At 50.3% G+C, this 26,164-nt stretch overlaps 11 protein-coding genes across 11 annotated transcripts; 4 read left to right on the forward strand and 7 right to left on the reverse strand.

The window, feature by feature from the left end:
• Position 1: 1 nt before the first annotated feature.
• ASPVEDRAFT_120901 (histidine phosphatase family protein) lies at positions 2 to 1,489 on the forward strand (the record flags this gene model as incomplete). The annotated part of the gene is made up of 2 exons (XM_040805832.1): positions 2 to 101; positions 153 to 1,489. The coding sequence occupies 2 exons, from the start codon at positions 2 to 4 to the stop codon at positions 1,487 to 1,489; spliced, it is 1,437 nt and encodes a 478-aa protein (XP_040662314.1).
• Positions 1,490 to 1,542: 53 nt separating this feature from the next.
• Positions 1,543 to 2,490, reverse strand: ASPVEDRAFT_119277 (uncharacterized protein; the record flags this gene model as incomplete). The annotated part of the gene is made up of 2 exons (XM_040805680.1): positions 1,543 to 1,981; positions 2,063 to 2,490. 2 exons carry the CDS (start codon positions 2,488 to 2,490, stop codon positions 1,543 to 1,545), a joined length of 867 nt encoding a protein of 288 aa, XP_040662315.1.
• A 363-nt stretch (positions 2,491 to 2,853) lies between these two features.
• ASPVEDRAFT_119967 (zinc-dependent alcohol dehydrogenase family protein) lies at positions 2,854 to 4,284 on the reverse strand (the record flags this gene model as incomplete). Its single annotated transcript, XM_040805756.1, has 8 exons — positions 2,854 to 3,047; positions 3,098 to 3,410; positions 3,459 to 3,604; positions 3,652 to 3,852; positions 3,924 to 3,939; positions 4,000 to 4,068; positions 4,124 to 4,193; positions 4,247 to 4,284. The coding sequence occupies 8 exons, from the start codon at positions 4,282 to 4,284 to the stop codon at positions 2,854 to 2,856; spliced, it is 1,047 nt and encodes a 348-aa protein (XP_040662316.1).
• A 506-nt stretch (positions 4,285 to 4,790) lies between these two features.
• Positions 4,791 to 6,035, forward strand: ASPVEDRAFT_23561 (uncharacterized protein; the record flags this gene model as incomplete). The annotated part of the gene is made up of 1 exon (XM_040809561.1): positions 4,791 to 6,035. The coding sequence occupies one exon, from the start codon at positions 4,791 to 4,793 to the stop codon at positions 6,033 to 6,035; it is 1,245 nt and encodes a 414-aa protein (XP_040662317.1).
• A 500-nt stretch (positions 6,036 to 6,535) lies between these two features.
• On the reverse strand, positions 6,536 to 10,136 carry ASPVEDRAFT_78321 (HECT-type E3 ubiquitin-protein ligase; the record flags this gene model as incomplete). The annotated part of the gene is made up of 3 exons (XM_040816522.1): positions 6,536 to 7,455; positions 7,510 to 9,519; positions 9,581 to 10,136. 3 exons carry the CDS (start codon positions 10,134 to 10,136, stop codon positions 6,536 to 6,538), a joined length of 3,486 nt encoding a protein of 1,161 aa, XP_040662318.1.
• A 1,305-nt stretch (positions 10,137 to 11,441) lies between these two features.
• ASPVEDRAFT_78322 (uncharacterized protein) lies at positions 11,442 to 16,182 on the reverse strand (the record flags this gene model as incomplete). The annotated part of the gene is made up of 7 exons (XM_040816523.1): positions 11,442 to 11,582; positions 11,664 to 11,890; positions 11,966 to 12,122; positions 12,356 to 12,442; positions 12,559 to 12,653; positions 13,530 to 13,999; positions 14,063 to 16,182. The coding sequence occupies 7 exons, from the start codon at positions 16,180 to 16,182 to the stop codon at positions 11,442 to 11,444; spliced, it is 3,297 nt and encodes a 1,098-aa protein (XP_040662319.1).
• Positions 16,183 to 16,240: 58 nt separating this feature from the next.
• Positions 16,241 to 17,262, reverse strand: ASPVEDRAFT_35941 (uncharacterized protein). Its single transcript, XM_040811097.1, has 2 exons — positions 16,534 to 17,262; positions 16,241 to 16,472 (listed from the first exon to the last, which is right to left on the reverse strand). The coding sequence occupies exon 1, from the start codon at positions 16,958 to 16,960 to the stop codon at positions 16,673 to 16,675; it is 288 nt and encodes a 95-aa protein (XP_040662320.1). The 5' UTR covers positions 16,961 to 17,262; the 3' UTR covers positions 16,241 to 16,472; positions 16,534 to 16,672.
• Positions 17,263 to 19,891: 2,629 nt separating this feature from the next.
• On the forward strand, positions 19,892 to 20,327 carry ASPVEDRAFT_243797 (uncharacterized protein). Its single transcript, XM_040809666.1, has one exon. The coding sequence runs from the start codon at positions 20,012 to 20,014 to the stop codon at positions 20,240 to 20,242; it is 231 nt and encodes a 76-aa protein (XP_040662321.1). The 5' UTR covers positions 19,892 to 20,011; the 3' UTR covers positions 20,243 to 20,327.
• An 813-nt stretch (positions 20,328 to 21,140) lies between these two features.
• ASPVEDRAFT_122377 (NifU family protein) lies at positions 21,141 to 22,248 on the reverse strand (the record flags this gene model as incomplete). Its single annotated transcript, XM_040805977.1, has 3 exons — positions 21,141 to 21,284; positions 21,375 to 21,911; positions 21,979 to 22,248. 3 exons carry the CDS (start codon positions 22,246 to 22,248, stop codon positions 21,141 to 21,143), a joined length of 951 nt encoding a protein of 316 aa, XP_040662322.1.
• Positions 22,249 to 22,595: 347 nt separating this feature from the next.
• Positions 22,596 to 24,348, reverse strand: ASPVEDRAFT_78324 (Zn(II)2Cys6 transcription factor domain-containing protein; the record flags this gene model as incomplete). Its single annotated transcript, XM_040816524.1, has 4 exons — positions 22,596 to 23,468; positions 23,528 to 23,668; positions 23,723 to 24,226; positions 24,289 to 24,348. The coding sequence occupies 4 exons, from the start codon at positions 24,346 to 24,348 to the stop codon at positions 22,596 to 22,598; spliced, it is 1,578 nt and encodes a 525-aa protein (XP_040662323.1).
• A 524-nt stretch (positions 24,349 to 24,872) lies between these two features.
• On the forward strand, positions 24,873 to 25,520 carry ASPVEDRAFT_48724 (zinc finger HIT domain-containing protein; the record flags this gene model as incomplete). The annotated part of the gene is made up of 2 exons (XM_040814062.1): positions 24,873 to 24,949; positions 25,025 to 25,520. The coding sequence occupies 2 exons, from the start codon at positions 24,873 to 24,875 to the stop codon at positions 25,518 to 25,520; spliced, it is 573 nt and encodes a 190-aa protein (XP_040662324.1).
• Between the last annotated feature and the right edge of the window lie 644 nt (positions 25,521 to 26,164).

Here is a 26,164-nt window from a genome sequence, read left to right on the forward strand (position 1 = left end):
AATGCATCTTCCTTGGGTAATTGCCAGTACTAGTGCTCTGGTGTCTTCAGTTGGTGCTGAAACCATCCTGGGAGTGACTATCTACTCCCGCCATGGTGATCGTAAGATGCTCTAGCTGTAGTATTGACCTTAAACCTAGCTAACTACAATAGGCTCCTCCAAGCACTATCCAGGCTATATGTTAACCAACCTGGGTCTCCAGCAAAACTTCCAGGTTGGCTCGGACTACCATGACCTTTATATCTCGTCCGACTCTCCCAAGAAGATTCTTGGAATCTCCGGGGACAAATACGTGCCGTCACAAATATCCGCTTCAGCTCCAGATGAGCCTGTTCTGCTGAACACTGCCACAGCTTTCCTCCAGGGTCTTTATCCTCCCATTGATGCCTCTATTGCTTCCCAGTCCTTGAATAATGGTACCAACTATACAAACCCACTCGGTGGATATCAATATGTCGTTCTCCACGGTGAGGAGAAGGAAAGCCCCGACACCATCTGGATCAAAGGCGACGACGAGTGCCCCGCCTTCACCGAAGCCATGGACACTTTCCCTGAGAGCGCTGTATACCAGGAGAGACTAGAGTCAACCAGATCATTCTACCAGCAATTCTGGCCGGGTATCCTCGAAAACGTTTACGACCTCTCGGAGGAAGACATGACATATGAAAACGCCTACACTATCTTCGACCTCATCAATGTCGGCACAATCCACAACAGCTCCATGAAAGACGCCGTCACCCCAGACCAACTCATCCAGCTGCGCACCCTCGCCGACAGCGCCGAGTTCAACTCCAACTACAACGCCTCGCAACCGGACCGTTCCATTGGCGCCCAGACTCTCAACGCAGCTATCCTATCTCATCTCAACGAGACAGTCACTTCCAAAGGAGATGTCAAGTTCTCCCTCCTTGCTGGGAGCTATGATACCATGCTTGCATTTTTCGGTCTGAATGAGCTAACTACTGCATCAAGTGACTTTTATGGTCTGCCGGACTATGCCTCCACGATGGTCTTTGAGCTTCTAACTAGCGATGACAATGTGGATAGATTCCCATCGGATACGGACTCGCTCATGGTCCGGTTCTTGTTCCGGAATGGCTCGGATGCTGGTGGTGAGCCTACTGCGTTCCGCCTGTTTGGGCGTGAGGAGACTACAATCTCCTGGAAACAGTTTGTGGCTGAGATGCAAGGTCGTGCTATTTCGTCGGTGGCGGAGTGGTGTGATGTTTGTCGGAGTGAGCAGGACTTTTGTGTGGCTGCTACTGCGGGTGATGGTATTTTTTCTGAGAAGGCTGGAAGCAATGGTGGTGGTTTGTCGAATGCTGTTTCAGGTGTCATCGGTGCTATAGTTACCCTTGGTGTTGTTGGGGCTATTGCTGCGGTTGCTTTTGTCGTGTTTAGGAAGAGAACTCGTGCTGCTCCTGGAGTTGTAACTCCCGGAACCGTGGAGAAGGGAAACGCCGCTGGTAGAGGTAGTATTAGCAGCTAGGTAGTTAGTTAAGTTGGGGCAATAATCTACTGTACGTACATAGCAATAACCCATCAAGCAAACTTATCATGCTTCCCGCGAACCCTAACGTCCAAAATCTCCTCATGGAAATTCCCCTCCCTCCTCGCTCTCCTCAATCTCTTCACTTCACTCTCATCCAGCCTCCGCCCAACAACCTCCTCTAGCTCCTTCCGGCTAACCTTCTCCTTCGCCTTCGTTTCCTTGCTAGCCTTTATCCTCGGCTTGAACCGCGCCTGCATCCGTACCCGCACAGTCGTCTGGAACGAAAGACTATCTTCGTCTCCGCGGATTTCAACTCCCTTGTTCGTTTCTTTAACCCCAATAAACGTATCTGTTTCTCCCGCGCCACCCATTGTCTGAATAAAGAACGCCCCCGGGATATCAGGAGATGGGTGCATAAGGAACGACTCGTGCTGCGAAATCGCCGATGCAGTAGCGCTGAAAAGACCGTACTTGTCGCATGATAGATATCTACCAGCGCGAAAGTCAAGTTAATAAGGTTTCATTAAAAGAGTAATAAAGCAAAAGGGGAACAAAGAGAAGAGAACAGACCTCCCATGTCCACCCTTCAAACTAAACCCTTCGGTCCCCGCAACCCTCGTCGCAACCCAAACCTGCCGTACATCATGCGGCTCCGCAGTCCGCACATCCCCCTCAATTAGATTTTCCAGCTCGCTCGCATACACCTTCCCGTTCATATCTGAAGCAATGCATGTCGGGGGCTCGGAGGGAAGGACGATAACGATGGGCCCTGAGATGTCTGACGTTGTGTCGGCGGAGACCCAGCTCTGGTCTTCAGCTGAGGCTTCTGCGTTTGCATTTGCGCGTGCATCAGCTTCGGCGTCTGCTTCTGGGTCGCCGGACTCTGTGGGCTTGGGCTGTTTAGATGGTGTGGAGAGGTCGCGGTCGTGGTCGCGGTCGGGGTTCTTGCGCTTTTTGGATTTGGGCTTATCGCCTTTGAAGGTTAGGGGTTTAACCATTTTGGAAAACACACTTCCCTCCCGTCTCGTAAGAGAATTTGGATTTGTAGTTAGGGCGGGGTGATTGGAACGCTTCGTGAAAAGAACATGGAGAAGTCAGTTCAGATCGCAGCGCAGTTCTGAGTGATCCTTATCGATAAGCTGTGCTCTGAAATTGGCTAGTCCCCATCGGGCAGTCATAGATATCGGTGGGACATTTATTTATTAAGGCAAGAGAACATAGTCCGGATTGTGTATTATATTTCTAGAAACTAAGTCCATTGTATGATTTTGTATCGACCAATATCGGTCACAAATGTATCCACCTTAAAACACCCAACCTTGCCTCGTTGGCTCCTCCCTAGTTGACAACGCACGGTTATTCTAGTCGAAAATGATGGCCGCCTTGATGGTGTTCTTGTTGCGCATCGCCTCTAGACAATCCTCCCATTGCTCAAGCTTGTACATCTTGTTCACTATTCCGGTCACCTTGACCTTGCCAGAGTCAAGGTAGTCAATGGCTGCAGGGAACATGTAAGCCTTAGAGAAACTGCCGATAATCTGGATCTCGTCGCCAACTAGCCTGGGGTCAGTATCGGTCCACAGACGAGATATGTGAAAAACTTACGAATCTTGCTGGGAGGCCAAGAGACATCGTCCTTCTTGGAATAGTCACCGTATACGACAAGCTTGCCACCGTGACGCACGTAGTTGATCGAATCCTCGAGGGTCTTGACGTTGCCTGTGGCCTCAACTACGACGTCGAAGCCATAAGGGTTATCGGCCTTCAGCTGGCTGGGTTGGTGGCGGGAGTCCTCACGAGAGAGTTCGATGTATTCGTCTCCCACACCAAGAGATTTAGCAAGCTCCATATTCAGTCCCTCAGGGGCACAGATAACGACGTGGCATCCACCATTAAGGCGGAGTAGCTGGGCGAGGATCTAGGTGCGTTAAGACCAGGTCTTCAGTGCATACGACAATGAACATACCAGACAGGTGGGATCAGCACCGAAGAGAAGAACGCGGGAGCCCAGTTTGGGAGAGATCTTATCAAGACCGTGGGCGGCACAAGAAGCGGGTTCAATAAGGGTGGCGTCAACATCGCTGAGGTTCTTGATCTTAAACACCTTACCAGCTGTCTAAGGTCAGCAGAATATAGAGACAAGGCGAGTCTACTCATACCAGGGTAGGAGCAATATTCAGCAAAGCCGCCACTCATGGTGACACCATGGGCGTGGAGGTTCTCGCAGAACAGCTCATCGCCACGACGACAGTAGAAGCACTCGCCGCAGAACTCAGAGTCATCTGCAACAACACGATCGCCAATCTTGAGGGTCTTGACTTTAGAGCCTATATCTGCAACAATACCGACGGTTTCGTGACCTGAGCAAGTTAGCGTCTTTATGTGTCTGCAGTCTGCACCGTGTTTGCTCGGAGGGGTAAGGTCGATGTACCTGGAACTAGAGGGAACTGTCAAAAATATCAACATTCAATTGCATCTTGAAAGTTTGTTTTATAACAGTGGTTTACCTTTGCGATGGATTCTCCCTCATGGATGTGAAGGTCAGTGTCACAGATGCCGCAAGCTGTAACCTTAATCTATATGGGCAATTGGGTCAGTGATGGACACTATCTGGAGGCATTTGGATCTTACCAAGACATCATTTGAACGGAGGGCGGGGACTGGGACCTCAACTATCTTATGTACCTTCGGCTTGTCGTACCTACCACAATAGATTAGTTTGACCCTTGGGTGAATCAAGCTGAGATGACTGACAATAGGGCCTTCATGGTCAGGGGTACTGCGATGGTCATGGTGATGGATATGACAAGATGTTGAGTGTGTATAAAAGAAGGATAATCAGAAGAGGACCTTGGACAAAAGAGTGACAGCGGAAAAGAGGAAAAGGAAGAAAGAGATTAGAGGAGACAAGGAGTAGGGGAAATGGTCTGAATACCAATAAGTGAATTGATGGAATTGGATCTCACAAGTCACCAATTCACTACACAATCTGGGCAAAGTACGGTGAGATACATGGCCAAACGGATGAACCCGGCATGATCCCAGACAGGATGCTCTGAGACAGTACCTTGGTATGAGTGGAATGGATTTGATGGCTGGTATAGGCCTTTCCCACCCCAAAATGAAAGAACAAACGCAGCATCAATACAGCCTCAATCATCTTCGTTGCCAATAAACGCAGATCGGCCCAAGCTCGTGGCCCAGACAAACGTTCGCGGCCTATGTGAAAAAAGACCGCTGTGTCATATCATCCTCCCTCTGTTTACTCCCATCCATAATCTACCTCTACCACTCCACGATGGATGCTATCCACACCGTACTCGCGCAGACAGGAAACGTCCCCGAATCTGCAGATGATAATGTCGTCTGCGTATCCCCTTTTTCATCTAGCTTCAGCTTACTCCCTCGCCTTCATGTCTACTTCTGCTTCACAGTTGCTACTGCCGTCTGGCCCTTCTACAACGCCCGCCCCCTTAAGGCTGCCTATATCTTCTCTATCTTCTACGCAGCACTTTCCGCCACACACTCTGCAGCGAACTTTGCGATACTGGTTCGAGGAGATACCAAAGATAATATCCTCGATCCCGATCTCTTCCACCACTACAGAACCATAGCACTAGGAGTCTTTTTCTGCGCAAGGCTTCTTTACTCGCCGCACGGCCGTCCCCTCACCAACGACCAATTCAATCTGATCCGCTTCCTGCTCTTTGTTCTCGGAGCAGCTGGTGTTGCAGGAAACGTTGCCATCCGCCATGTTGCTCGCAATATCACCAGCAATGAGTCGATATGCCGCGCCTCGAACGCCGTCCTCCTACCGCAGAAAATAGTCCTGGACGACCACAACAGGCATTACGAATTTCTCTCCAGCCTCACCCGCTTCATTTCCGGCACGGATATCGGCTACAATATTGCCTATTTCCTATTCAACCCTACCGTTCAGGGGTTGCTTGTCTTTTGGCAGGGCTTCTACGCTTCCTTCACCTCGCACAGTAGGGGACGTCCTAAATCTCCATTCAGTCATAGCCAAACGTCCGAGCCTCACAGCCCACCAGCAAGATCACTCCAAAACATGTTCTCCCAAGCCCTAAAACTAGCCTGGCGTGCATTCCTGCTCTACAACGACTCTGGCTTCGCCATCGTCACCATAGCCACCATGTCGTCCCTCCAAGCAGAAGCTATCTATTACAACCTCCAATTCCCGGAAAACCTAACCAACGGTATCCTATCACCCTGGTCCATCTGGGTCCCCACGCTGCTGTATCTCGCCATCGAGGCTGGTATCCGGATACATAGACTCCCCGAACGGCTTCATCAAGAACACATTGCCCGCCAGAAAAAGGAAGCTACAGAAGCGAAAATTTATCACGCTCTAGAGCCGCTGAAGGATCGTGAGGTTCACATCTATCTGCAGCGTTGTGCAGTTGGACAGCTTCCGTGTGGTACCGAAATCACGTATGAGAAAGCTGCAATTTATTGTCAAGTGTTTCCTGAGTTTATTCCGGTGTTTGAGAATCTAATTCGACTTCTAAAGGAGAATGAATAAGAGATGGAAACGCGACTAGAGAAGTCAATGTCAGTGTGGAAATGTACGGTTTATGCTATGTATCTCATGTCCTCAAAGGTTCTATTCTGGTATACTCTGTGGTTTGCTTTAAACTGCATAGTATCAGTATCACTAGCCTGCTGCTCAGGCCAGGGTATAAAACCCCACGCTAATCCGCGGCGGTCCCACTTGACTTCTGCAAGTCTATGCTTGATGATCATGGGTGACAGGTCGGTCTCTGCGACTATAGTCTATACAGCCTACAAGAGCCCTACAACTAGAGAATCCCAACATCACCTGTACTCGCGCTTACCGCTACGGTCAGTGTAAATTGGTGGAAAAGCAGATAATGATATTTTTCTATCGTGGCAACTGTGTTCCAAATTGGGGCATCAGCTAGACACATCCATCCAATCGAGCAACCATATCGGATACGCAGGTAATCAGTAAGTACTGCACGACCTTTACTCAACACTTCAATGACAGTATGATACAATACACTACTTAAGTCCAAATCCTTCGCTGTTCAATACCGCCTCCGAGAGCAGCCGCTCAAGCTTTTCCCGTGTCGCATACCGGTACAGTCCCAGCCGGTTGAAACATGTATGTGCAACTGGGAACCGTGACGAGTCATCGCCGAAACAGGCCAGTTGGATGTTTAGACTCGTTGCCCCGACGGCTGGAATGCGGTCGCTGCTTGTAATAAATGAAAGAAGTCTGCGTTGCGCATCAGGCTTCGTGCGCTCGAAGTACTCCCAGAACCATTGTACCACAGGTTCTGACTCTGGCTTCGTTGTTTGCCAGTTTAGGTATGTGGCAACCGCACGTAGCGATTTCACATCTAGCGGCTCATCTGATCCACGCACCAGTAATTCAATCTCCTCGGGGCGAAACAAGGACAATGCATTACCACCACAAACACTGAAAAACCCACGTCGGAGTGGCTCAAACTGCCGCGTCACAGCAGTATCCAAGTGGTAGTGAACGTAGAGGTCCACGAACTCTCGACGATTCGCGTTCGTCACCGGTTTCTTCTCCCCGCCAGGGCACAGCGGGATGGACCTAACCTCGCCATACCGATCGATATCGGCCACAAAGTTGTGGCAAAACGTCTCGGCAACATCTCCCTCAAACTCCAAAAGCCTCCGCAGGCCTCTGGCAAGAGCTGGCCGGTACTCCGCTAGATCATCTAAGCTGCATTTGTACGTAGGGCGGGTAGTCAGTGGTTGTGGTGCAGACGTCTGCGGCGCTGCCGCTAACAATTTTTTGAATGCGAAGGGTGGGAGTGCAATGTCAAGAATGATAGAGTTATAAATAGCAAGTCCTAAAACAACTCCCACCAAGAAGAACTGCTCCGAAGACTCAAAACAATACGGGTTGAAATAACAATACTGTGAATCTTCATCGTAGATGAAAAGTCCTAGAACGCGAATTAGCAAAATGTATTGGTTCGTGGAAGGGGGCTATAACTTACCGTGATGGGGGTCAAAGACCTCCCGTACAAGAAGCAGGAACCATTCCTTTCGGAGTCCGCCGGCATCCACACCCTCCTCACCGATGAATCCGATCCGCAGGCCTTTTTTCATTTCCTCGGGAGTAGATCCGAGAACCTCGCCAACACGCTGTAGACTGTCTTCTACCAAACAGTCACGCCGTACTTTCAGCACAAAGTATTGGCTCACGGCCTTTCTATTCAAAATGCTGTTGAAGAATGCTTCACGGGCCTTGACTTCCATCTGACGACGGGCATCATGTTCCAGAATCTGGATCTTTGCTCCGATACTGAGAAAGAACGGGTACTGACAGAAGGAGAATTTCGATGTCTTCGACTCCCAAGCCTCAAAATCGGGCACCACAAGGTTGGAATAATCTAGCCTTGTATTATAGAATGAGCTGATTGGAATCATGTGTCCGCGATGACTTGACTCATGGCCCAAGGCTCCCGTTGGCCTTCGAGCGACGTCAGCGTTATTTGCAGTGAATAGCAGCGCCATTACTCGGCCTGCTGCTCGGACTTGCCAATCGTCGCCATACGTCATGGGCTCCTCTTCCTTTTTCTTGGTTTGCTTGTTCTGGTTTATCCCATTGATTGCTGCATGTAATTCCGCCGGTGTATTCATTGCAGCACTTGAAAAGCTAGGTATTAGGTAGCTCTCGTCGTTCGCAGATTCACTTCGCCTTCGTACGTGCTGACGCGCTAGGCGATATGTCACGAACCTTCCAACGAGCTCAACGAGCTTCTCAAACTGCTTTACTTGGAAGCGTGAAAACCACGAAACGAGATAATGATGGCAGTCAACCGGTAGGTCCGATAGCAGACCTACTATACGCTTGATGATTCCGGGATGATGACTAGACCCTCCGCTGGGGTTTCTTGTGACGTGTAATCGGTTGCCCATTGGTCGGCCAGTATTGCTCTCGCCGGGCCGCGACGGTCTCCTTTCACCTTGGGGGACTGTGAGGCTCGCCAGTTCGGAAGTGGGTGGATATATCAGCGGGTTAGAGAGCAATATCAGGAGAAACCTAATATCATCGGGCTTCTTCAATGGTCTCCGCGGTCGTTTAAGAAGCCCCTCCGTAGCTTTCAGGAGTGTTCTGTGTAGATGTGCGCGGGATTCTGTCATTTCCATTTCGATTACACTTAAGTCCGCCATATCCCACGCTGCAGCTTTTGCGGCGTCCTCCTCGGTTGAAGGTGGTTTCATGGCCGACCACTTCTCGACCCAGGAAGTCCCCGCTCTCAGTATAAGGTGATACCATTGATCGACATCAATCCAATTGATTCGAGGGCTCCTTGAGTTTACTGTTTTTGAAGCCCTGGACTTGGATTGGGCATGGCTGGGGCCTGTACCCGATTCTTCATCGGCCATCCACCAAGATGAATTCTCAGCCAGGTCCCCCACCAGAAGTGTCTTAGCATCCAGTTCAACGACGGGATCCACATGTGCGTGTCTTGGGCTTTTCTGCGGGTCAGGTTCGGGACGAGTGTTCTCTGGTGCAGGTTGGGGAGCAGGATGAGCCGAGTTGAACGATGCATTCAAGATGTCACAACCCCTAAACCCCGATATTATATAGTCCTCCAGTTCTCGGAATATATAAAGATGTTTTTCCTTTCTTCCACTGTCATGCGGTCGACCATGCTCCCTTGGCGCCACCTGTCTAGGTGCATTCCGAGGGTCTGGCGCATCTTTTGGCGGGGGAGCCGGGGCAAATGGATTCCTAAACGGATAACTGGAGCTTTCAAAGGCTCTATCGCCACCATCGGCCTTCTCACGCGTGTCTGAGGATGACACGCTGCGACCCCGTGGGGGTCTCTGGTGTTGAGGCAGCGGTAAATTTCCCGATGGTCTGGGTGAGGCTTGAGGCAAGCCTTTCCTAAATGCATCCTTCGGTGGTACTGGCGGGGCTCCTAAGTATTGTTGCAAATAGGTAGAGATGCACCGATCGATAATGGCAGCGGTTCGCTCAGTTGTCAGCGGGATAGCTATAACAACTGTTAGCCCACTCTTTTGCGGTTAAAAGCACACGAGGGAAACGTGGCATACCTTTCCTTGGAATGGCCGGCTTTGCTCCATGTTTGATGGGGTCTCTCGTCTCTTGAAACGGCTCCAGGTCATTCACCGTTAAGCACTCCGTACATCGGAAAACTTTCAAGCTCCGCGGCCACCGCACTGTGTTATTGCAAGTCATACACTTCCCCGTCGTCAAATCATCCTTCGGCGGTACTCGCGGCAGACCCTTGCGGGGACTCGTAGATAATGGATTTGGATTCGGGAGATAGATATCATCATCGTCGTCATCATCGTCATCGGTATCTACGGCTACTATTGATTTATTCCGACGCTTCCCAGTAGCCCCGAAAGCCGACGCAAAGGGCTGGCTAATCGACCGCGAATGCCGTCCACGATGCGGCGGCGATGACGGCGGGGAGAAGTACAGCGCCCCGGTCACTCTTGGGTTTGTGCTTGCCTCGACATGCCGCGCGCGGTTTGGGGATCGACTTCCCACTACTGGCACGCGGATGGGGCTTGTGCTAGGTTGGACTCCGGCCAGGTTCGTGGATTGATGGACCGAAGGATTATGCGCAGCCCGCGACGGCATATGGTCGCATTGGTCGCACCGACTCTGTACCGTTCAGTTGGGTATTCGAGGGGGAGTTTCCTCTGGGACGGCGTTCATGTATGGCGTGGACGGTACTTGATCACGGATGTCGTCAAGTGCAAATATAGCAGTTGCCTCTGGTGGGGTCTTAGTTGAATAGGTCCGAAAGGGAGGAGGGTCAATCGGTTCCAGCCGATCGGTACGAGGTAAGGTAGGTAAGCAAACACCTGCAGTCGACAAGAAGACAGCACTGTCAGCTGGACTGAATACTGTACGACGTTGACTGGCAAATATGCAGGAAGAATGACCTACCGAGAACCGAAGGCGGTTGCGAGAGAAGGTGCGTTGTACGTCGGGTAAGTTGGCCCTGAAAGAACGGAAGTGAACCTTGATACAACCTATGGATAATGCCCGCCGATGAAGGTGTCACATGAGCAGTTTTTCACGACAGCAACAGTTGGAATGGTCTTGCAATGAGAATAAACGAGAGTTCTCAAAGAGGTGTTGGAGCCGATGTGAATCAGGCTGGAGAACAAAAGCGATCGCCAACAGCGGTTACGCAATACGTCTTGGACCAGTAGAAGAAACCCTGGTAATTGGCTTGAGTCCGTCGCTATCCATTATTATTAGAAGCCTGATGACAGATCAGGTAACTACGCCGTAAGCAGGATACATCAAGTTCATCGGCCGGAAGACCGGGACAGGCAGGCAGTTCCCTGATGGTGGGATGGCCGTTGGGCTGCCAGCCGGGAGTGAGTCTAGTCAGGAACCGGTGGGTTTTACTGAGAGTGACGCTGCCGGCTGCCCTGCTATTTTCGGACGGGTCCATCCTCACCCCGTTACATCGCACGTTCTCTGCCAGTAATTGACATCATTAAGGCTGGATTTCTTCAACCATAGTTTAATTTCAAGAAGGCTAGGGGCTTTCTATTATTCTTCAGCAACCAATAGCATAACCCCCACTGTTGGCTTTCCCTCGCATCCGGTCATGATAACCGCCACTCAGCATCAACAGTAAGCTACCGCTATCCCACCTCATCTACAGGCCCGTACTACGCTCTACATGCAGAATGATGCTGAAGAAACGGAAAACTGTCGTCATACTTCGTTAAAGAAATAGCCGAGACGGGGAATCATGCTTGAAAATAGAAGGATTTTTGCTAACACCCAATGCAGAGGATCTGTTGCATTAATCTCGCAGCCTGGCAGCTCAGTGTAGAAGCGAGCGCTGGCCGAAATAAACACGTCCACAAAATAGCTTTTTTCCCATAGCCCAGAACCTCCACAAAACCCATCCAACTACGTTTAACGGTATCTCCAGTAGCTCTGGGTGTTCTGGCGCTTCCAGGTGTGGCGGCGACCGGACGAGGTGTTGTTGTAGCGGTGGCCCTTGTTGATACCACGGGACTTCTTGCCGGTAGCGGTGAGACCACGGGCTTCACGGTGCTAGATTGTGGATTCCAAGTTAGTAATATGTTTTGAGACAGTCGAAAATCTTGGGTCTCCCGGGGAAGGAGAGCGACGAACCTTGTGAACAGGGTTGGCGATCCAGTTGATGCGGGCATCACGGCGGATAGCCTTGTGCTGGGGGTCAACGAGGATAACCTCGAAGTACTTGTAGGTGGAGTCCTGGTTGATCCAGTACGAGTTCAGGACACGCAAGTTGGCGCAACGGCGACCGACACGCTCCTCAGCAGTAGCAGCGAGAGCACGCTGGTACTTAAGCTGGTTGATACCCATGTTGGTGGGCTTACCTGTCGTCCAGAAAAATCTCAATTAGCCCACTTCTACCACACAAAATCCATCGAGAAAAGAGTGTCAATGCATACCGTAGGTGGCACCCTTGGGGGCGGGGCGCTTGCGGCCACCACGTCTCACACGGATACGGTAGATAACATATCCCTGCTTAGCCTTGTAGCCGAGACGACGAGCCTTGTCGGGACGAGAAGGACGGGAAGCACGGTGGATAGCGTTCAACTGACGGAGCTATATTGATGCACTCTCAGCAAAGTTCAACGAGTGTATAGCAAGACACACAAAAATTGTGCCACAACATCCACATCCGCCGGCGAAATGACAAAAAAAGTTATCGTTTCGAGCCGCCCTTAAGAACCTTCCTCTGCAACGAAAAAAGGTATCCTATTGGCAAAGGCACACACGAGCACAGTACAGCACCCGGCGGGATGTTAAACAATCGAATCTTGGGGGGGAGTTCTCACCTCCCAGCAGCGGACGCGCAGAAGGAAGCGAATCACATCGGACTGCTTCTTCTTTTGAATCTCTTCAACGTACTTGAGGGCACCCATCTGAACGAAAAGTCACAAGTTAGTTTCAAAGCACCAATTCGTCGAGTTTGTCGTTCGCAAATTGTAAATCGAGGATAGAGAGGAAGTTTTGGAGCTGAATATTCTGTCTGACATACCTTGTCGGCGTGGAGGTCGTCGGCTTGTCGTCGTCGGTTGTCACAGCTGGAAAAGTTCGAGAGAGAGATCTCTTGAGGAGGTTGTGTGTGGGACGCTAGCAAATTAGGCGAGGACGGCACCTCCAATCAGCACGAAGTGGGTGACCATTTATGCCTCAGGCACTAACAGGGCACATCCCGCCCAGGTTTCCAAATTCAACCCTAAGGTATCGAGGCATCAAATAGTCCTCTATGCCGAGGGAAGCCCGCTTCACCCGGCCTGCGCCAACCATCTACATATGGAGCATTTGGAAAACGGGAGATTCTATAAGACCTGGGACTCGATGTTCCACAATGATCCTGTATCATTAGACAATTTGGAATCTAGCTACCTAACTCAACTCTTTCTGATGCATGGCAAAACAAGCAAGAAAAGAAAGAAAAATTCGGACACGCCCAAGCATAATCAATCTTCTGTAGTTTCATCAATCGAAATAAACTCAAGACGAACATAAAAAAAAAAAAAAAAAAAAAAAAAAAAGACGGCTGTTACAAACTGAAGGGTTGTACAGTTTAAAGAAAGAAAATAAAAAAAAAAAAAAAAAAGAAATAAACAAGAAAGTTCCCTGGAAAAGAAAATCCACCGCGCCGTCTGATCGTGATGCTGAAAAGTCTATTTGGAACCAGCACTAACGACAGACCATTTCTTTCTTGACCCATTGCACATGATTTCTAGTATCTTAAGACACATTACAGCGAAAAGAGAAGAGGGTTGAACAGGAAAAGGGAATTAAGTACAACTTGAATCAAGAGGTGGGGTGGGTAGTCTTGAAAATCTTAGGATAACTCCGGACAATAAAAGCAAAAGAGAAAAGTGAGAGTTGGTATCGAATTCGGCAGGGCGAGATGTCGCCTTTCTGAGACCCAGCTTCAAGAGTTGAGCGACAGACCCTGGAAACGATTCACCCATTCGACCGGGGCAGGGTGCATACGAGAAGCCCCATTGTTAACGCCAGAGGTCCCGGTATAATCGGTATATCCTGGCTCCAGTGCACCGTACCCACCGGCCGGGTAGGAGGTGAAAGGATCAACGGAGCCCAGTCCACCCAGGCCAGCTTCGGGCTGACGAGGGGAATGGCCGAATTGCTGATAGGAGTCTCCATATCCACTGCGTAGCAGGCCCATCTGGTTGGCAACACCATCCCGTCCAGCATCTATACCGTCGCGGGAATTGCCAAATGCTCTAGCGTCACGCTGGTGGGGACGGTCACCTTGAGCATCCTGACCGTATCCGAGAGGATTGGGGCTCTGAATGCCAGCAGTTGGAGGTGTGACAAATGACGCCGGATTAATGGCGGACATCCAAATTCTAGTTTTGTAGATCTTGAAAAGGTCGGTAACAAGGGCGTTGAAATTGATGTACGAGTCGGCAAAGTAGTAAAATGTAAGCTTCTTCCAGTCCCTATTAAGTCGTTTAGGTTCATGCACTTGAGAGAAAGGGAAAGAGCAGGGTAATGTCACTTACATTTGAAATTCGGCGTCAAGAATCTCCATGTTCAGTCGGTGTTCTGCAACCTTCTGTTGGCAGACACGCTTGGCTTTCGCTTCATTTCCCTCTTTGTCGCGCAGGGTCAGGATCTCATGGTTTTGCGCAAGTCGCTTGATCAGCTTCGGTTTGATTTCACCAGCAGGTTCCTGTACTCCGTGTGCGCCGTGAGGTCCCATGCCACCAATGGCGCTCCGGCCACCCAAGCTCGACGCATTTCCCTGCGCGCCAGCTGCACTTGCGGCACCGCTTTGGCCTTGCCTAGAAAACATCATCAACCATTTGTAATGCTCTTCAGCATATTTCTGTTTCAACTCTCGTGCTTTCTGCAGTGAAATGTTGGCGTGCTGAATAGTTCCAAGGTCAGTACCGCGGTCTGCCTCTACAATGACCAGATCTCCAGGATTCACTTGAAGGCCGGTATCCTCTTGAATGTAGAAAACGTCCGCGCGGTGGCACTTGAAGGTCACAATGTAAAGTAGCTGGTTCTGATGCGGGAGGGCAGGTTGGTGGCGACCATATGGGTTGTAGCCTTGGTGGAAAGAAGTTGTGATTGGGGATTGGGAATCGACGGTGTTGCGAATAGATTGATCGCGAGCAAAATAAGATTCTGCAAAGCGACGAGCTCGTAAATATTCCGTTTCCATTTGTTCCTCCTCGGGGCGAGAAAGCATAGCAAGGCGCTGGTACTCACGATTTTGGCCTGGAGCATTCGGAATAGAACCGTCGTTGATATTGGCATAGTTCTCATCCTTCTCGCCTAATCCAACTCGAGCGGTGTTCGTTACCTGGGAGTCTCCAGAGATAGATGGGTGGCGAATCGGTATCTCGGCGAACGAGTGACGCCGACTCTGGGGAATATCTGCGAGGCTACCAAACCCAAGAGAAGTCTGCCAGTGTGCCTTCCTCAGATCGCCCAGAGCACGGTTCTCCGCAGGCGAGAACCCAGAGAATTGTTTCTCCAAATTGGCCGAATGTTCGGAGAATCTCCTTCTGGTGTTGCTATACATATCATGGTAGCCGGGAATGTTACCCACCTCATCGAGATCCTCTACAGCAAGGTCCGCTTCCTCCGGCACGCTGCTACGAATGCGATGCGAGTTACGAATACCACCGCCAACTGCATATCCGCTAGTTGCCGATGCAGTTGACATGGCGCGATCCCTGTATGGAGGAGTGTCCATTTGTCCGGCTGCCTGGCGTAGGAGAGCATTCTCTCGCGAGAGTTGCTCAATTGTACGAGCTTGGTTGGCGTTATAATTGCCGTAGCTACCGTCTGATCCACCAGGGCTCTCAGCGCCATCATCCTCATCTTCACGTACACGGCCCAGGGTAGCGGGGTCGTGACCAAGCTCTCCAAGCAAACTTGGACGCGAAGAACGATGCTGCAGTGCAGAAAACTGCGCTCCATTTCTAGGACGAGCACCAGCGTATGCATTCGCTGGCTTACTGCCAGCATTCAAACCTAGATACTCAGGATCTAGCTGACCCACAGAGTACGACTGTGAGCGGTAGGTTTTGGGTGTCGGGTGAAGCGGAATAGAGAACGGGATAGAGGAGTCACCAGAAGTCCTAGTGGTTGGACTAAGGAGCTCTTCGGCCAAATAGTTGCTCGAAGTCGACGGATTAGACATTGTGGGGGACGGAACAATCTCGGAAAGACGAGGCGGGGGTTCTTTGCGAGAATCGGTATTCCAGATTCCGGTACCCCACGGAAATGAAGTATTGCCAACGTTATTCCAAGTAATGGAGCTGTTCAATCCGGGGCTAGTGCTGGTTTGCCATGCGGATTGGTCAGTAGCAGGACTGGTAGGGTTGGAAGCTCCCGAGGACAAAGGGGCCCCAGTAATTGAGCCCTTTCGAGGCATGGCAGTAGGGATCTCGTTGAGCCAAGAGGTCCGGCGTGCAGGCTTCTGTACAGGCATGTTTGTAGAAGGTGCAGGTAGGGAATGCTCGACATCATCGTCGGAAGAAGCTAGAGCTTCGGAATCAGGGGTCGAACGACGAATGCCAGGATGAGTTCTCTCTAGCCTAGAAGAGGCATTGTTAGGCGGGGTCTGGGAAGCCGACGACGGCTTGTTGTTGGTTGGCGCAGCCATGATATTTTCCAAACTGGTTGACAATCGCAACTCGAAGATGAGATAGTCTTTTCTAAAGACCCAATTGAAAGATGTACTACATAGAAGTCAGTTTCTAAGATTTGAGAGCATTGGAGATTCGATGAAAATAGATAGCGCGCGCTTGGGATGCTTTGTTTTCAAGGCAGCATTTCGCGAGAAGAAAATATACGTTGGAGGGATGGACAAGAACATACTGAAGCCAGGAATATCTGAGGGGATTTGAGGTTGTTTAATCCCGGAACCGGCAGCGACTTTGTCCACGATATTTCCTGTCAAAACATCAGAACTGAGACATGTCTGAGACAGGACTTGACAATAAATATCACTCACCTCTTGGATAGATATGAGAATCAACCAAAAGATCTCTCGAAGCTCAGCGCTTAGAGAAGTGTCAGATGGTCAGGTCCTGTAGTGTATGGCCTGCTCACTGGAGCCAGAGTTAGTTATATCTGTATTGCTATGTTGAAGTTCACGTGAATGAAGCGCAACCAAGACAAAAACAATACGAGCCAAAGGAGACGGAGGAAACCGAAGTCATAGGAGTAACAAAAAGTTGAGTACAAGAGCTATGGTGTTGCGAATATTGTGGAGAGTTGCTCTCGAGTGGACTAGCAATGGAGATATAAAAGATAGTTATGACACCATCAAGATATCTCCCTCCGCATAAACCACACTGGGACAGTGAATGTTGCAAGGATGGTGAATGAGTGGGATGCAAGCTGCCTGGAGATCCGGGTTTAAGAATCATGAACTCCATCTTTCTATGAGTGTCAAGTGTTGAGTGCGTGACCGCGTGTGTTCGTGTGAAGGTCGCCCACAGTATCCATGTTTCGGAAATCATCTGACTTCACGGACCATACAGAACCCTCATCACTGCCTTATAGTGAAGCAATCCCACACAAGGAATCGCTAATATGGATATGCGCGAATTGAATGCAAGCAAGAGCAAATGAAACGCATCACGTCACCACGTACCTTGCGGGGAAAGAGTACGATTTGAACAAACCCGGGAGATGCTTTATGAGCGTAAATATTACTCCCAGTTTTGAAGAAGCGCAGTAAATTCGTGATCACGTCTATCAAACTCGCAACCATTAGCGACAATCATACGCCAGTGTATGAGCGGCGGATAACTCACCAGTCTAGAATGAAACGAAACTTTTATAATCTATTCAACCCAGCAACAGAAAACAGACCATGCCACAGCTAATTTTCGTCTTCGAAAGCAACCCAGCGCCAGATAAGAAGCGACCAGGCTTCCAGTCTAAAAGGAACAAAATAGGTTGTAAAAGGTGGCGCTCTGCGACAGGTCGGGGGGTTCCAAAGAAACCGAGGCGTCTACTCGGAATCGTAGTAATATAGCGCTTTTTTTCTCTTTTTTCTCTCTTTGCGTTCCCGTTTTTTTTTTTATATTATTATACCTGGCTCGCGACAGGAAAAGATACCTCTAGACGGTGCTCAACTCCGGTCGCGAAAACAAGGAAGTCCACTGAAAACGCGGGATCGTAAATGGTGGTAGCGTGACCATAAATGACGTTGGGAAGCGAACTGGCTCCAGTAACTATGGGCGGATCCGCTCAAGAGCAGCGCATCTTGAGGCGGACGAGGAAAAAGGAAAGCGACTGGGAGGTCGTGCGGTTCGGTCGAAGGGGAATCTGGTGAAGACGAATTCCCTCGTTCGTTGGTCGCGAGAAAATTAGGTGAGCGCGGGAGTGCGGAGGGGAAGTAGGACGGCGCAAGTTTCTAGGGACGGAACAGTGAGAGGCGGAGGGAGGCGAAACGCTGAGGTTGATGCGACGGCCCGCACTGACAATCTGGGGCAGAACGAGCTGCTGGGGGGAGCAGGGTCGGGGCTGGACAATCAGGGGATGGGTGGAGTTAAATGAGAGCGAGCAAGCAGCAGAATAAATAAAAGAGAGGAAAGGCGAGAGCGCAGGCGGGCAGAAGAATGGTAGAAAAGAGGAGAAAGAGGTTGTACAGTGAGTGGTAAGGAATAACGCAAGCTAAGGAGGTGAGCTAACCTTCGTGCACAGGCTCAGGCCACTGACACAAAGGAGGAGGAGCAGCAGACGAGCCACGGGTCGGGGCACCGAGCAAAAGTGGCGCGAGTGCTGGAACTACGACCGAGCAAGTTAGGCCCCAACGCTCCGTTGACTTTTCCCTGAAAGATGTTTTTCCTCTGGCTTTCCTGGTTCCGTGATTCGCCCGTTGGTTCTGGAAAGAAGGAGCGTGATCCCTCGTATTAGCAGTGCCGGTATGGTGGCCATCTACGACATCCATGGAAGCCCACTGTCTGCCCATCGTCTGCAGAGCGGCGGAAATGAATTAGATTAAACCACCTCGATGAGGGCGGGGTAAGCAGGGCATCCGTCCGCAGAGAGCAGGGAGTCTGGATGGTCTCCAGGCCATCCGAGGCATGCTAGGCCGTTGGAGTTGTCTGATGCACACGATCAGTTAACCAATCCCACCCCGGCCGATTCTTAAGAGGTGCGACTTTGCTGGGCGAACGTCCAGGCAGTGGAACGCAGTGCTACCTGCTGTCGCGAGGTGGTCCTACTACGAGTGTGACGGACATGAGAAGACCCAGACGACTCAACAGAATCATCAATGTTGCAGGGAGCGATCTCAATTGAAGGCGATGGCGATGGTGGGTCTGGCGGGGCTCTGGCAGCCAAGTTGAAGATCCTCCGCGCTGCTCACTGGCCTTCAGAAATGGCCTGGCCAGCCTCTCAGTCAAGGTCGTCTCCTGGTTTCCAAGCTCGGAGGGGCACGTCCCAAGGTTTCCCGCTGTACCTAGGCACTAGGAACGAATTCGTTTCTGTCTTCAAGAGTCGACAGCAAGTCCACGAACTTAATGCCTCAAGCTCGGACTCCCGACGCGCTTGACGTTTAGCAGCACGCCTTCCGGCACTGCGCACACGGAGACCAGGGTCGTCCGGTACCTGTCCTGTACTCCCAAGTCCACTCTAGCACTCCCAAACTACCCATGCTGTATAATAGAGTATACAGCTTGCTTCCACCTGAGATTAATGGATACCGGCCTCGTTGTGGAATAGATAGAGTAGACTACGTCATTATGGCGCCATGTTACACTCTACAGCCCGGGAAGGCAGGTGGGCGGATGGGCGTGATCGCAACCAGAAGCAAACAAAAGTCCGGCGCTCCATTCTTATTACTTCACATCAACCCTATAATTGCGGGGGAGGGATTGCACTTCCGACGAGGGCGAATTCCGAAGGAGGGGCCAAAAAAGGAGCTGCTCTGTGCCATCGCTGGCCCTAATGCAGGATCGCCGCCGCTGGAATTGCGGAGAGAGCTCCCCAAGTGTCCGCACAGCCATCGAGGTTCCAGCCCCAGCCCAATCCCGAGTGCCGCCTATCTTCTCGATGGGCGTTCTCGTTCTTGTGGCGATATTCCGCTTGGTATTATATGCATGAGATGTCTTCTGACAGGAGTGACAGCATGGACCATGGCATGGGTCGAAAGCCCATGGGAGGGGCTCATACCAACCCCTCGCTTCACACGACGGCAAATGACAGCGAGCCAAAGAAACCCACGGATCGCTTGATCGTCTTATAGGTACTCCCCGGCGTATCAATAAAACGACGCCTAATAATGGGAGATTGGCCCTGCAACACACAAAACGCCAAATCGAAAAGTATACCGCCAGCCTGTCCGTCGCTGATATCATCCTCTGAAAATGTACCCATGGCACTAGCAGGATTAAATTACTAGGTACGTTCCTATCCTATCGTCATTCTCTCGCGTGGCTTTGCAGCCCGTCGCTGCCGATCTCTCAGTCCCAGGCATGGGGTACATTGTTCACAAACAACCCTCCATTAGGCCCAAGCCCAACAGCCTATCCAGCTGCTTCCAGCTTTCCACACAGGTGAAACCACTTGTCCTTTTTCCGCTTTGGATCCTGGTGATTACAACAAGCCCCCGCACAAAGCAAACAACTGGGACCCTGCGACTAATCGCAGGCCTGCCGTCTTTGGACACCTTACCCTTTCAAGCGTTCGACAGGCTGCGGCACTGAATGCCAACCTCTAGTTTCCTTTGAGAGTGGGCGCCGTTGACGACCTGGCTGGGCAAGCAAATTGCGGGGTACGTCAGATTTCTGACTCTGCCACTGCCACATTACTCATAAAGGAGCAACCGGCACTATCGGGGAAAAAAAGTAAAGGGAAAAAAAAATCACTACCGGTGATGTTTTGCATAAATCCCATTCAGGCTTCAGTATCCTCTATAGCAATTCTCTACTTCCATTATCCTGTAGATAACACCCCTGCAGTGAGTTCAATTGTTGGGACCAACGACTGTATAATCGTCACCGGCTCACAAATATATACTCTGGAGCCGGCAGCAAAATCTCCACCACAGAAGACCTCCGTCCTCTTTCCCCCTCCACTTTTGCAACATCACTTTCTGAGCGGTGGAAAAGGACATAATCTAGTTTCACTTAACAGGAAGCAGATCATGCGAAGTTGGGGAGGTATTTTTTGCATCGGCCTTGTCTGCCCCGGCGCTAGCCGGTATTTTGGTACTTTTGTACGAATCGGTGGATATGGCATTACTCGAACAGTCGAGCTAGGCTGTGGGGATTGGAGATGGATCAAGGTGGGTGGAAATTGGGAAGGATGAGGCTGCGAGGGGAACCTGAAAGAGCACCCATATCCGATACCCGATACCTCAGAAAGGATGGGCTCAATGCAGTCCTCATACCGAGGCATCTAAGCAGCTCCATGGGTAGCAACTTTACAAAAAGATTTGGCAGATCTCCCAATCAATGAGTCGATAATCAAAAACAATCTTGTTCATTATCTTGACGGAACAAATTATTGAAATAATTTACATTGTAAAGAGACTTAAAAACCATCCACCCGCCGCTCTATCATTTTGGGAATATAAATCAAACAAGACAGATCCAGATCACCTCAAGCAACCGAGTCCAGGGAGGAGGGTGCGGTCGCCTGCTCGCCCTTTTGCTGTCGAAGCTTCTCCTCGAACTTGGCAAATTCAAGCATGGAGACCTCCTCCTCCTCATCGGTGGCTTGTTCAACACCCTGAACTTCTTCAATCTGTTCGCAAGAAAACCGTCGTTAGTTTTGTGAACTCTTAAAATGCATTGGGAGGGGTGGATGGGATGGAGAGAGCTATTGGGAACTCACATAATGCATAAGCATAGACTCAATGCCATTCCGCAGAGTAACCGTGCTCGAGTCGCAAGTCCGGCAAGCACCTCGCAGCTTCAGCATGACGATTCCGTTCTCGAATCCTCTGAATTCAATATCACCGCCATCTTCCTGGATTGCCGGCCGGATTCGCGTCTCCAAGAGCTCCTTGATCATGCTCACGACTTCATCATCCTCTTCGTTGTATCCCAACGAGTCCTCCTCGCCACCCTTCTGCGCATTCTCTCCACTCTTCGCCACAGTGCTGACAATCGCTTCCCCGGAGGTCACGGCTTGAGTGACGAGACTGAAAACTTCCGGCTTAATGTGCGCCCAATTGGCGTCGCTTGCCTTGGTCACTGTGATGAAGTCGGCTCCAAAGAATACCGATTGAACGCCATCGACATTAAATAGGTTTGCGGCCAGCGAGGAAGGATGAGGAGGAGCAAGTGTGGAGCGTGGAGAAAGGTACTCCAAAAACGAGGTCGTGAAGCCCTCGGGCAGGACTCTGTGGTTTGGGATAAATTTCAAGGCCTGTAGTAAGAAGCGAGATCGTTAAATTTTGTTCATGTAAATAAAGAAGAAAGTTTCCAAGACTTACATCGGGGTTTGGCGTCGTCTCCGTCTGAATGAAAATAGTCCGCTTGCCAATCGACGGTTGGCCGTTGACTCCAGTCTGAGCGGCCGATAGTTGATGCGGTCGCAATGTTGGCCTATGTCGGACCTCTGAAGCAGTGATGGTGGGCAATCGAGCCGAGTTGTGAATGCTCCTGATCGATCCGGAGGCGAAGGGTCTAATTGCCCGAGGAGAACCCTCGGCAAAGCTCGAAATCTGTGATCCCAACCTATTGTTGAGAGTTCGCCGGATCATGTTTGCGGATGTTGACGTAGCAGCCATGTTTCGCAACAAATGATTCACAAAAGGTACGTGTTTTAGCGCGTATAAAAAATCGCAGACGTTGTTTGATGATGGTTCATCGGACGGATTCGCCGGTTTGAATCTCTGACGCAATAAACGATACCACGTGATCGGTTGCTGACAAATGATCATCCAACCAATAATTTTGAAGCTATTATCCATATTCAGGAAAATCGCTTGCCTCCGTCCAGGTCCGACAGTTATGAACGATGGGAAACCTCGACCGTGCATCGCAGAAAGGAACGGGAGGGGCACGGGCGTCATAGGTTCGAGCGTCCAGTACGGAGAAAGGAAGCGCTTCAATTGTTGAGCAATCTCTGATCCGCGTGTCTTCTTCCCTGAGCGCTGCGATATTGAGGCCAGACCATCTCTTTCAAGAAGGGAGCAATGCCGAGACCCATGTGCGCTAGGACCGTGAGCACATCCTGGCACCATCTCAACTTTGCAGTCAGCCCCTCAACATGGAAGAATTGCAAACTCTGGCTCAAGGGTGCCAGCAAATGCTGGGGCCCCAATGTCCTCATGTCAGGCTGTATGCAATATAAGACAGAACGGCAAATTTCGTCGGCATAATGTTCGGCAAGCGCTGTGTAAGCCGTGTGGACATCATCACTTAATGTAGTCGTAATCGTCGTAGTGCCGCTTGGGGGCGGCTCACCATTCGTGGAATCGTAGTAGATAGGGACTGGGCTATTGTTATGTGGCCCGTCAATGATAGAGTAAAGTTCGCCAATGAGCGGATAGAGCAGAATAAAGGCACTCCAATACAACATGTGGGACTCCGCGCAGGTTAAAGAGGCGAATTCAAGGGGAGGCGCAAATATTTCAGTGTGGAGAGTGTTCCGAAGATCTCCTTGGGGAAAAGAACGTTGAGTGGAGAGTTTTGGCAATCCCAGCTTCTGTTGCATGGATATACAGGTTTGATGAAGATTCTCTTCCAATTTCAGACAGGCGCGTAGAAGCTGATCTCCAGTTTGAAAGTCTTTACCGGGGCTTGCTGGTTGAGCAATAACGAACCGGTCAACTTGCTCAATGGTTGCAGTGCATTTTGCCAATAGGTCGATGAACTGGTCAACTGGGTCAGGCTCTTCTTTGCCGTGGGTGTGATTGTCCAGCCATAGTTGCGTGTTGTAGAGGTATGGAGTTTGTCGCTTCCCGATAGCGTCACAGAGCTAGTGATGAGTGTCAGCAGGGTTTAACAGTGGCCACTTGGAGCGGGGCCTGGACTAACCGTCACAAATTTTAATTGACGGCGAAACAGCTTTTCTGCAACGGTTGCCTCTCCTTCAATCGAAGTTTGCATGGAGATAGCAACGCCGCCCTGAACGTGCGCTATCCAGGCCCCAAATCCCGGCGGAGAGCAATTGATCAGCTAGCATAATAAAGTGAGACACAAAACTATAGCACAATATGAGATTATCCTCACCTCGTACATCTGAAGAATAACGGTCGTATACAGCATATCCGGGCTAAGTTTAGCACCAGACGTTATCTTGCTATGGAGGCTCCTCAGGGTATTGCCGTAGAGCTTGCTGCTATATTGAAATAACCAGTCATCCTGGTTCTGTGTAGCAAGGTAAACCGCAGCGAGACATATACCTGCTTTCTCAAGGATGACACTATCCGCGGTAAGGTCTGGGATGGTTTGGAGTAGATTGTGTCCTGAAGCGTCCCTTAGATACGCCCGAGGTGGCAGATACGACTCAATAAAGTTAGTGAATAGCTGGGATCGAAGCAATGGATTGGCATTCAGAGTCCTGTCAATCTTTGTGCCCTTCACCAAGGCTAGATTCGAATTGGGCTGCCTGGGTCCGGGCTCCTCGACTACTTTCCCGTTGCGCCCGTGGACAAAGACTTTTTTTCTGTCGTAGCCAGTACATTTGTGGCCGTACTTAGTACAGCGCAGGCACTCCGGCTTTGTTTCGTCGCACTTATCATAGTGTCAATATAAAACATGAACATCTAAGGGGCACTAGTGCATATTCGTGGTACCTTAACTTTGCGGCGTCGGCAAGTGCCACAGCCTCCGGACGTGTAGGGGATGCCTCCCATGACGGTCACTCGTGGGCATCAAGAGACTGCTTATGCGGGAGCATGGTCAAAATAAGCCTAACTCTGCAACAAGCATCTGCCGAACAAAATCTCCAGTGTGGTACTGGCGGTTGTAACTATTGTCAACAAATTGGTTACTGGTGCTTATTGTACTTGTGGTAGCCGTGTAGTGCCGTACCATATTCGCCACCAAGGCATGGGGCCACGCCTGCCCACGATGGTAGTCCTACCGAGGTAGGCAGGGCATCCACAGCCACACCCGCTGAGTGGGACATCCACGCTGAAGAACTGTGGAAAATCGGTGGATACACGTGACCTATCGCGCTTTCTCCGGCCTTGTCGTTTACAAGGCTCAATTTCAATTGTAGGTATATTTACGTAGCTCCCTACTTTTGACACGGAACATAGCTCATAATTCCCGTGAGCTCGCCATTTACTAGTAGCCATGCAACAGACGGTTTGATCGCGTTAGATTCGGGGCAACATTTAGGTCAAAAAAAAAAAAAAAAAAAAAAAGACCGACAATGGCAACCGGGACTCTTTGCGAAGTTTGCGCCTCAGAGCCGTTCAAATACCGATGCCCTACATGCGAGCTTATGAGGTGAGTCTCTTTTACTTCTATGGATCCATCGTGCAGGGTTACTGTTGGACGCTTAAATGCTCACTGTGTCTGCAGCTGTTCTCTCGCTTGCACCCGAACACATAAAATCTACTGTGCACCCAAAGCGCCCAAAACCTCTCAAGCGGTCGCGTATCAAGCGGTCGCGTATCAAGCGACCGATACGCGACCGCTACCCGACGAAGCCAATGGACAAGCCGTCGATGATGGACATAATTCGAACTCCCAGAAACTGGCTTCCCAGATCAAGGACCTTTTTGAACAATGCCCGCCGCTCCGCGACCAGCTCAAAGATATCTATAAGGCTACTTTAGAGGAACAATGGGTAGAGGGCCCTGTGCATAAAGATAGACCTCGACATTTTGGAAAATCCAGGCCACCCCCACGTTCCCGTGGACCGTGGACGCGGGAAAAAGGTTTCAAGAGGGGCTTGGGGAAGGTCCGGAAGTACAGAGAGCAATGTGAGGACAGCTCGGAGACCGGCAAAGGTGCTGAAGGATTCATGCGACTGTTGGCTCTTGTGAATGATGGCCCTCCGCAGGAGCCTCAATGAAGGCTTTACTGCTACCATCATGACAGAACAAGATGACCTAAATTTTCGACGGTCTAATCTCCGCAAGCGCTTTCTTCAAACACCGGGCCCGTGATTGAGTGTCTGAAAGCTCGACACATTTTCTCTCGTTGTTCACTGAAAGGGCAAAGAAGTTAGGAGTCGAGGGAACGCTGCCGTCGGACCTCAGACCGTCACGCGGCGGATTGAACATACGCCCGCATATTGTTCAGCTCCAGATGAGACGTCGTCTCTGAACCGACGAAATATTCACTCTCAGGAGGGTCTATCTCCATGAAACCGAAGTTTCTATTCGGTAAAATCGAAGTATAATTTTTATCTTGGTTGGCGCGAAAACAATTCACCCTGGAGGTCCAAAAGACTACCTAGTATATAGTTATACCTTCTGCAACCAACGCATCAGCACCAGTCTTATGGTGGAAAGTGAATGCGGGAAAAGAGAGAGACAATAGGCAAAAAATAAAACTTGTTTATTTAAGTTTCAAAGATTCAGTTGCAGCAATAATATCTTTCGATTAATATTTGAAATTTATGGAAACCTTTTGTTGGGAAATTGTATGATGCTGCCAGAATATATTTTCCCCCGCGAATCGCACCCACATTGTAAAGATCTGGTTTCGTCATCC

This window comes from Aspergillus versicolor (assembly GCF_001890125.1).
Source record: "Aspergillus versicolor CBS 583.65 unplaced genomic scaffold ASPVEscaffold_1, whole genome shotgun sequence".
Lineage (NCBI taxonomy): Eukaryota > Fungi > Ascomycota > Eurotiomycetes > Eurotiales > Aspergillaceae > Aspergillus > Aspergillus versicolor.

Bases quoted from the DNA above. Each gene is read 5' to 3' on its own strand.
- ASPVEDRAFT_35941 (XM_040811097.1), bottom strand. From the start codon at position 16,960: ATGGAGTTCATGATTCTTAAACCCGGATCTCCAGGCAGCTTGCATCCC.
- ASPVEDRAFT_243797 (XM_040809666.1), top strand. From the start codon at position 20,012: ATGGGGTACATTGTTCACAAACAACCCTCCATTAGGCCCAAGCCCAAC.